This window comes from Pleurodeles waltl, chromosome 9 (genome assembly GCF_031143425.1).
Source record: "Pleurodeles waltl isolate 20211129_DDA chromosome 9, aPleWal1.hap1.20221129, whole genome shotgun sequence".
Classification (NCBI taxonomy): domain Eukaryota; kingdom Metazoa; phylum Chordata; class Amphibia; order Caudata; family Salamandridae; genus Pleurodeles; species Pleurodeles waltl.
Genome location: NC_090448.1, coordinates 380,939,811 through 380,950,498, shown reverse-complemented (window position 1 = coordinate 380,950,498; position 10,688 = coordinate 380,939,811). Strand labels below are relative to the sequence as shown.

The 10,688-nt window shown below is 44.8% G+C and overlaps 1 protein-coding gene across 1 annotated transcript in view; it reads left to right on the top strand.

Annotated features, from left to right (window-relative positions):
- The first annotated feature begins 8,152 nt into the window (after positions 1-8,152).
- The window catches only part of LOC138259338 (RAS guanyl-releasing protein 4-like), a 289,402-nt gene continuing 286,866 nt past the window's right edge, over positions 8,153-10,688 (top strand). The window contains exon 1 of the mRNA XM_069206978.1: positions 8,153-8,312. Coding sequence (XP_069063079.1) covers positions 8,278-8,312 — 35 coding nt within the window. The 5' untranslated portion in view covers positions 8,153-8,277. The remainder of the gene's footprint in view (positions 8,313-10,688) is intronic.

The following is a 10,688-nucleotide window of genomic DNA, read 5'->3' as shown; positions in this document are numbered from 1 at the left end:
CTAAGGATACCTAAAAACCTAATCTGTTTTTCTAATCTGGTATTTTGTTTCTTTCTTTTGGGTCCTGTGACTTTCTTATTCTGTTGTTTGGTGTTGGTAAATGCTTTACACATTGTTCTATTGCTAATTCTTAATGCTCGCAGCAATAGCTACCCAGAGTTGAGCTTAAAGTTGTGTAAACATACCTGACTAGTCCCATTATTGTATTTGTGAGTGTTCTACATTGTAGGGCAAGCTAGTAGTACCATATAGTGCACCCCAAATCCTCACAGATCCCATTTGGTCCTCACCTCGACTCCTTCCAGTGGTGCCAGTCCACCAGCCTTCCACAGGGGGGTTTCCACCGTAAAGATGCTCCACCATCCAATACACTTTGTGGTCCTTAAGTACTGATTACCATGGCCGTGGTGGAGGGCAACTATGTCAAATGCCCCTCACTGTATATCTGCTTAATAGAGCTCCCCGGTGGCATTGTTCTCCGATCCACTGCCAATGATGGTTCCCGCTGCTCTGCAAATGACAAATCATTACAACCACTAACTGTGTTGCCCAATAATATAGGTCAAGATCCTATCACAAACCTTCCTAGTCAAAACCAACATTGCTATCCATGGGGTCTCGCCATCCCATAGTAGCAGTCTTGTTGGGGCAGCCACTTGTTTGAAGATACTATCCGAAACTCAAACAGGGAGTTCTGCAGGTCATTCAAGAATTGGGGCAAGTAGATAATTTTATAGAGTGCTGACCACCTAGCAGTGATGGTAATTTATGCCAATGACCCATATCTTTCCCATAGTCCCCCCACAGCCTGCCTAGGTTGATAACGTAGCTGGCGGTGTCTGGTAACATAGATACCCAGGTATCTGAATCCCTGTTTCCCAACAGGAACTGGACAGATCCAGCCGTCCCTGGGTCGCCATCCTGCAAGCGGGTACAGACAAGACTTGGCTCACTTAATATTCAAACCAGAGAAGGGGCCAAAAATATCAAAGATCTCCAGTATCCTCTTGATTGAGCCTTCTGACTCAGTCAGGTAGAGAAGGACGTCATCTGGGTACAGCAAGACCACATCTTCCAACTCGTTCCCACCAGAGTCCGCACACCCAGGGTGTCCCTCTGAATCCAGTTTGCCACTGGTTCCATGGCTATTGCAAAGAGGAGCGGGGACAGCAGGCAACCTGACTCGTGGCCCTCTCCAATGCAAACCTCACCAAGAGTGTGTTGTTGACCCTAACATGGACAGAGGGGCAGGTGTACAATAATCGAACCCAAGCTTGGAAGGACAGACCAAAGCTAATTCTCACCAAAAGAGGCACGAGGTAGGGCCATTCCAATGAGTCAAAAGCCTTGGCAGCGTCTAATGCAAGCAGCATTGTGGGTTCCCACAGACAGCCCTCATGCACCAAGCATCCGAAAAAGCATCTAAGGTTATGCCTGGTGTACCTGTAGGGCATGGAACCCAAATGGTTTGAGCCCCTATCATGTGGTTCACGACCAGCGGGCGATTTGCCTAGACCTTCACCAGGACATTAGTTTTGATGGTGAGGAGAGAGATCAGCCAATATGAGGAGCATAACTCTGGGGGTTTACCTTGCTTGTGATTGAAAACTATGTCAGTTTTTCAGAGATTGACAGGCAGTACCTCCTGGGACCAAGCCACTATAAACATCGTGTGGAGCAGTTTCACTGCCACCCGTTTCACACAGCAAAATAATTCCACCTGGAAGCCATTGTGATCTGGTGATTACCCCCCCCCCCTCTTCAACTGTGTGAGGGCTTCCACTATTTTCCCTTCCAGCAAGTCCCCTTCCAGGGACTTCACCACCCCTTTTTCAGTTACATGCTCGGGAAATCAAGATTGTTCTTAATTTTATGGCATCTCGAGCTGCTAAATGGTCCAATTCCTTATATGACACAGCCAGCCAGCCAGTTTGCGCATTTTTACCGATAACAGGTTGCATTCTGAAATTTGCATTTCTGATTTAAAGCCAGGAGTATGACATTAAAATTCTAAGTATGCAGTGATGTCAGGTATAAAGTTATAAAGTCTAGCTGGTTGAAGGTGTCACAAATGACAAAGGTCCAGTTGGTTGATGTCAATGTGGCAATTTGAATGCAGCTGTTTATGCATGCTTGTAATCTCACCACCCATCACATACCTTTTGATGAATAATAGGTATAATGTCACTGCCCACATTTTTTGGAATTCCATTACTGTCATCTTGTAAATGTGCGTTCTTATCAGAAGCCCTTTTTAGAGCCTAAAGCTGGCACCTTGGCACTACATAAAACACTTTGACAACAAAATTTTGAGACAGGTCAAAGTGGCACAGTGATAGATTTTTAATACAGAAAGTCACACAGCTCTTTAGTTTCCCCCATTTCCGGTGTGAGCAGCACTTTTTTCCTTTACAGTTGAGTGTTTCTAGTTCTTCATATATAGTGAACAAACTACAAGTGCCAGAATGCAAAGTAAAACACATGACTGAATTAGGTACTCCTGCCAGATACAGGACGACTTGAAAGCTTTGGGTTTGAAGCAGGGACATGCAAAAAACAGAAATTTTGAGCCCCCAAATAAAGGTGTATGCTCTTCAAGATACATACAGAAGGCATTTAAGGAAGTGGGCTGATAGGTTGATGTCCTATGGTGAGTAGACTGCTTATGGTGGGAAGTGGTATGCTTTTGAATTTAGAAACCACTGTGGTGGCACTCCATATGTTTTCAACCTCTAAGTGCATTCTGTCTTTCTATGTTCATATGTTATTTTGCTCCTTTCGTGGTGTGCATATAAGGTCAAGTCCCTCTGGTGTCTGAAACTGTTTCAGACTCATAGAACCATCAATCCTCTGTTGACCATAAAACATTTCAGTCAAAATATTAGAGTGCAGGGTGTTAGGGGAGTTACGTTTAAGGGAGGTAAGCAGGACGTTCTTGTAATTTATGGTTACCAAAAGCCTCTGGAAACAAAGATTGAGGCTGGAGCCCAAGGACCTAAAATTAGAAAGACTTTTGCAAGGGAACCTTAGTGTGAGAGGAGCCTGTAGGGCTTAGGTGTAAGCAGGAGCTTAAGAGATCTACTAGTGAGTGGGAACTGTTGTATTGTAATTGCTAGCTGTAGAATGCTCAGGAATGCATGGGTATCCTGGCAACTGTGTTGCTGGGCACACTGAATGAGAACTGAGGTTAAAGGATGACAGAGGAGTTACTGGTTTAAGCTGCTGGGGTTGGTCATATGTATCAGCTAATGAATAAACCTATGAAACAAAAGAAAAGTGGAATGCAGGAGCTTAATAGATCTAGCAGTGTGTGGGAACCTCACGGCCATACTATGTAAAGAGCACAAGGAGAGCTCACAGTAAGCAGAAGTCTCAGTAAATACCATGGCGAACATGTTTTCTACTGACTTGAGGGAGAGCAGAAGCTTCTGGGTAAAGGTGAGCAGGAGATACAGGGCATAAGGATAAAAAGGCACCTAAGCAGGCCTGCGGCTGAGCAGGATTCCAAGGCATATAGGAGTGAGCATGATTGCAAAGGACCTGAAAGTGAACAGGAGCCTGTTGGGTTCTCATTGTGAGCAGAAGCTTCAGGGATGTGAGTTTGAGCAGGACCAGAAAGTAGAATTAAGTTTAAGGGCTTGGAGGAAGAGTGGGTAGCTTTAGGACCAATTGATGAAGAGCAGGAACCTTGATGTCTTAGGTTGAGCAGGGCACCCAAGTCCTTGAGAATAAACATAAGTCACACCTAAGGGTAAACATGATCCTTCATGAACCTGTAGGTCAGTGGATCCTCACGAATAAGCAGGAGCGTTAAGGCCAAAGAGCAGGGTGGTGACTCAGGGATCTGAGGGAGAGCACAGGTAAAGGGAGATTTGTGGACCTGAAGATAAATGTGAGATGCATTAAATAAATAAGTTTTCAGTCCCTTTCAATGTTACTAGCCCTTCAGCTTAAAAAAGGACCTTTTCAAAATTACCACAAAGGTCTCCTAAAATTAGCCCCCTGACACTAACCAAGCAATGGTTCATGGAAGGTTACAATCTGCAAATGTGGGCCACTTTTCTGTGGAGTGCTGGGGCCTATTTTTGTTCCCAATCTGACACGGGGTGGGGGAAGTTCTACCACTTCCTTGCAGGATGCTTCTTGGTTGCATCCAGGGGAGTGCTCGCATTTCCTACCACTACTATGGGGCCTCTACTCTGGTCACCAACAGCAAATTTCACAGGCTAGGATAAGGGGATGAGAGGGCTGCTTGGAAAATGGCAGCAGGCTGAACAGAGGCCGGGTGCCAATGATTAAGAAAGGATTTCAAAAGGGATTCAAAACAACTTACCAAGGGCAGAGGAAGAGCGGTTGGGTAGAAAACTTTAGGTCAGTGAAGGAGTGTGAGGTGGTGGTACAAATGAAGATTGAAGAAGTGGCTGGTCATTTGGTTTTCTATTACAATCCTGAAATAGAGGGCTAAGCTAAAACTGTTGCTTTTATTTGCAGACCACCAGAATACAAGTCTCAGTGGTTGAAAAGCCTAAAGAAAGTGTTGGGGATGAAGAAGTGTTAGTTGAGATTGACACAACGTGTTTCAGGGCATTTAAACTGTTATAATTAGTACAAACGCAGGTTCCAGTAGATTAGCCTTTGTTATACATCTCCAAAGCTCCACCACTTCCACAGTATAGCTCCTTTCAGTTCTTCAACTCAGCATTCTAAAACAAGCTCTACTTCAACATTCTAAAGCAAGCTCTCTGGCCAACTGATGAAATGTTCTAACATTCTAAAAGGGATAGGGGAGTAGAAAACACTATCTATAACTCCTGTCATATTACAACACATCTTTCCACTTTAAAAGAAGTGGACTGAACAGGTATTCGAAATAAAAAACTCCCATTCCCCCTCTCAAGAGCTGACATTAAAAATTTCAAAATAAGATACTCCATTTGTGGTAGTAGTAACCATCTGGCAAATTCTACTGTCTGCCAAGCCAGAACAGCTGCTTGTAGGAGGTGCACCAAAAAAGATCACTTCACAAGGTTATGTAGGAACTTTCGAGAAATGACGAATGTGATGACTGCAAAACATTGGGAAAAAAAACTCAAATAGTTAAGAAAATTATTTACAATTAAAGGGTGAAGATTTGATCCAGCCTATCAAATACCTGGAATGCGATACTTACATTGATGATAACCCTATTAAAGTTGCTGATACGTGCTCCACTTTTTCCTTCTTAAAGATTTCAGAATTCAATAAAATGACAGACAGGAAAGTGGCAAATCTGCCTAATCCTGACATAGCTCCATGTGGATACCATAAAGATCCAATTCATCAAGAAGGGTATATTTAAATCTTGCATAAATTTCAAGGATTGTTCCACAGTGGGCAAGGTATATGTTGTTAATGAATGATCCATTTTGTTGGGTTGCAGTACCAGAAAGAACTGGGGAATAAATTATATCCCAATAACCCAGAGCAGGTAATTGTATTTAACCAGTCCATTACTGCTGACCAAAGTTTTAGCAAATGTTCTGCCATTTTTAATGCAAACTATGTTTACTAAGGAATTTTCAACATAAAAGTAAATAAAATTCAGATTCCAAGCTAGTTGTACATAAAACTACACCTATACCACACCTAAGGAAAGAACCATTAGGAAAAGAGCTCATTAGATTAAAAGATCTGGGTATAATACAGCCCATAGAAAGTCCAGATTGGCTAGCTCCTTTTGTGATTGCAAAGAAAAATCATTGTAATTACATTACATTATGTATAGATTTACGAGACATGAAAGGGGGCATTTGTATAGAAAGACCCCCTCTTCCTCATATCCACAAAATGTTAGGCACCATGAGAGAAGCTGTATGTTTCTCTGATCTTGATCTTTTCAATGCCTACCATCAAGTGAAGTTACATCCAGAGTCCAAACAGCTGACTACATTCACCACTCCCATGGGTTTTTTATGTTTTGTTGGATGCCATTTGGATTGGCATCTGCTACTGCGATATTCCAGAAAATAATACACCACGTTAGTAAGTGTTCCTGAAACTTTGTGTTCTCATGTTTCGGGCCACGGTGGAAGAACATGACAACCTTTTAAGAGTTGTTCTTTAAAAGGTCAGGGAAGCTGGGAACATGTTAAAGAAAGAAAAGCACTAGATTGGCATTAGTGCCCCCTGACGCAAACCAACTCATCGCCAGTGTGATAATTATCTCCACTGCTCCACCACTTCTCCAGTATAATTCCATCCAGTTCTTCAACTCAGCATTCTAAGGCAAGCTCTACTCCAACATTCTAGAGCAAGCTCTCTGGCCAACTGATGGAATATTTTAATGTTCTAAAGGGGATAGTCTGGCTCCCCACAAGGTCGAAACGGTTGAGGCAGAGGTAAGATCCTGCCAGTGGTGTCAGCTATAAGGATCTTCTGAAACCTGAGCCTTGGTACTCATAGAGCTGGGTCTCCAACAGCCCAGCTAGGACTTTGGCCGCCTCACAGATGGGCAATACACCCTAGTCCTGATAGACAATTACAGCAAATATGTCAAATTTTAACTTGTGGGGTCCCAGGCAGCCTCAGGTGTCATCACAAAAATGGAGAAAATGATAGCCACACATGGTTTGATGAAAGAGTTAATAACAGATAAAGGGCCGTCTTTTCAGAGGCAAGAATTTGCTGACTATCTCCAGTCATAGGGCATCAAACACCAGATGGTAACGCACCAGCCTTGGTTGGCGTTCAGCCCCATTGACGGATCGGGTTTTTCTCAGAAGGAGAGAGACCAACAACCGAGCCAGCACCAATGAAAGAGCTTGGTCTTCAAACATCCAGCCAGGTGACTTGGTGTTTGTGAAAGAGCGATATCCCGGAAGCAAATTCTGATTACCCTATGAATATCACTCCTGGTTTGTTGTCAGGTAACAGGGCACCATGTTCACCGCTCGTTGGTGGGATGTAGAGATCACCCATAACATATAATTCTTTAAGAGATCCCCTGGAGTAATCAGAGAGCAAGCCACATCCCCCATGTGCTCCCCCAAAGAGCCAGTGATTGATGCCTGGGTGATTTTCTCACCCGCTAGCGATGATCGTCGCAAGGGGCCCTGACAGTCCAGAGTTCAAGTGCTACAGATAGGCTCATTGAAGACACCTCCGCAGAGACATTTACTATCCCAACACATTCCAGCTGAAGTGACTATCTGAGGTTCCACCTGAGAGACAATCCTGAGCTTTGCCCCAGCTTGAAGATTTTTCTTGTGTGAGGCCCCCATAGAACAGCAAGCTGCTTCCAGCAGAGGGACATGCTGTTTACGACCTGGTAACATGTCGGCCATAGGTTTATGGTGCCATACTTGCATGGTATCTGTTGTGTTTGTTTATTTGTTTTCATTCAAATTGTGGAAGGATGTCATGTTGCACAACCCAATCCACACCTTGGGGTGGTCTGGTTGTACTCCGCTGCCTGCATGATGCTTTGGTCTGTTCTAGCGCACTGTGTTCACTGCCAATAAAAAGGCATGGGCATGGCTATTCAGTCAGTTGTGTGCCAGCACAGAACCCCAACTAGGCATCTGAGTGTTCTCTGGTCTTCCTGCATGTGTTGGCCTAGTGCCTGAGGCGCACCACAGCACTGTCCTCATGGTCATGGTCTTGTGATGTTCTATCAGGTTTCTGGACAGTGAGCATAGCCACAAAAGTGTCTTGGCTCATTGGAAAATGTAAAACATTCTTCGCTGCCACAACTTCTATATGGGTGGATGGCACTTGGACTAAGGCAGTCTAGTGTTAGGCAGCGTCCGACGTGATTGACTCTGTCCCAGTTCTACCGTTCTTTCGGTGACACCAGAGTTTTGAAACTGCCACCAGTTTCCTAAAATAACAGTTCATGTTCGCCTCCGCAAAAGAGTCCCAATAACCAGCCGTCCTCACCTCCCTCAGGTCACCAACAACCCTCCCCCACCTCGAATCTTGCGTTCCCGAGCACCAGAGACATCCTCTCTCAAGTTCCTCTTTATGAGAGTTCAGTAGAGAGTGAGTCGCTAGTTCCTCTTCGGCACATCCTCAGAGGCGTGTTCAGCCCTCAGCAGCGGCGACTGCCACCCTCCACCTGAGGCCCCCTCCGCCGTGCTTAGGGTTTTCTCTTTCTTATTCAATCACACTTTGTACACTGAACTTCGAGCAACAAACCGCGGCTATCTCAGCCACGCCCGTCAACAGCTAAGGGCGGTATGAGGGGAGAGGCGTAGGGACAGCCCTCCTGTGGATTCCCTGGCATTGTAGCAAAGTCGGATGGTGCGGAGGATGAATCGGAAGGACAGCAAGAGGTGAGTCGCTAAACTTGTCTGCAGTTAGTGAAGTTGCGCTCGTGGCTGTAGAGACGGCTCAATTGTTAAGGTCGGATTGGTGGCTCTCAGAGTCATCCTTTGAGGTACAGTGCTGGTCCACGGGCTCAGGACCGGTCTGACATGGACAGTGACAGCAGCTGGGTGAGAAAGTAAACAGCGCTTAAAAACACATGATTGATTTCTGTAGTTTTCACTTATTGATCCTCAGCAGAAAATAGAAGTCAGGTGGGTGAATGCAATTGGATCAGGGGTCAACTCTGTGACATCGTTAGAAGAGGTTTGTGATGCCACTTTCACGGCTATGGGCATTTTGGTGGTTCACTGCCTAACATAGCCTGAGATGGTGCATAGTTGATTGCTGGACATCACATGGCGGACAACCTTAGGTCCTAAGATTGTGATCTGGGTTTCAAGAGCATCTCTTGACTCCCTCTGGTCGTTCTTCGAGTGACAGTCTGGTTCAATAGCTGGAGATTGATCGATTTCGGCAGGTTATTGCTATGGGAGGTTCTTGGCTGCCTCCGTCCCTTGAGGGAAAGTGCTGGTCCATTGGCTGTTGTCTGGTTTCAGGTGGTGGGGCAGTGCAGGCTGAGGGAGCTAACGGATGGCTACCTGGAATTGATTAGCTCTACAGGACATGCTTTGGAACTGTGAACTCTGTTTCGAAGTGAAACCCGTTCTACATTCAGATAGCACTAGCTTTACATGCAGTGCTGTGACTGGTGACTCCGTGGGGGATAAAGTCGGCTGTTGGGATCTGTGCTAGATAGACATCAAGGTCACAGGTTCAAATCCTAGTGGGTCCATTCAGCCGTTCATCCTTCTGAAGTCCATAGAATGAGTACTATTGAATTGGTTAACATTTAGCGTTAGACACACTTCTGGGTGAATGTGTGCTGTACAAATAGATATGTTACTATAAATCAAGAACGTAGGTAGGACTTGCCTCCTGTAAACAATATTGAATCAGAACCAAGGGCACATAAGTGCTAGTCACTTCTCCAGACAGGTTTGTGCCATACAAGTACCACTGATTAAAGACGTACAACCTGATATGCGTAAGTCAATTGTTTCCTTGAACTTCTGAGTTGTGTCACATAATGCTATTTTGTGTTCTATTTACATGACTGCGCAGTGCTCTGAGGCTGTCCCAGCAGAAATGCCAAGGTCAAGGTTTGGGTTTACTGGATCGTTCATGTCACTCTGGGTCCAAGACACCAACCTCACGAGCCTCCAGTAGAGTATCATAAATGGCTATACATTCAATGTGCCCAGTGTAGAATGATAGACCTAACGCTGTACATAAGACATTACTATCGACCATGCTTGAGAGGCGGGTTAAACTGGCTTAAGTTGAGTTTCCTGGCATAAAAGGCCATGCCTAGCATAGTTGGTTTTAACCACCACAGCTGGCTGCACCGAGCACATAAGAATCTACATAGCTACGGATGTTCTACCTGGCAAGATAATCTGTACTTGACATACAATGGTTGTGCCTAACACAGGCAGTAGAGAAAAGTGCATCGATGCCCCTGCAATGGGATAGGAGTTTGAACCAGTCATAGTAAGCAGTACCCAGCATACAGTCGGTGTACCAGTGCGTTCTAGGATTCACCCTGGCACATGATGTGCCTATACTCCCTGTTCCACTTGATCTCACCTGCCGTTCTCACCTAGTACCCAGCTATGATTTTAAAACATGCACACATTACAGTATAACATTATGAATGTGATAGCACTTGACAAACCCTGTCAACTCCATTTCGCCCATTCAGTACCAAAAATGGAATACCTCCATCTCCTCATAGTGCACAAAAAGTACAAAAGTGATTACATATTTTTTCAGCACTTTTTTCTATTGTACTTCACAATGTACACATTGCCACAAAAGACCGCACATTATAATCTTCGACTTCCTTTACATTAGAGTGTCTTCTTCTAAAGCAACCATGCAGCAAAGTTAACTAAATTATACAGCAAGAAAGGGTACATTATTTGACTTGTTGGGACTTAATCTCAAGTGCAGTTCATACACCTTCCCTTTATCAGCAATGATGTACATGTCAGGCCACATCTATAACACCTCTATTCTGCTAACACGACGAGGCCACAATTTGTTATCGCACCTCACATAACCACACTCGGAGCCTGACCTACTTTTTTCGCGAGGGGTTTTCACACCGCCTCACACAGCAACGGCAGAGTTCATAATGACATAGAAATGTCAGCACGTTTGTTATCGCATGGCATCCGCAGGCTGGATTGTCTTATCGCCACAAGTTTAAGAGCATCTCTGGAACCCTTTCAGAGACCCTAACGATGGTGGTCCGTTTGTGGGGGTGACTGGTGGGGGGC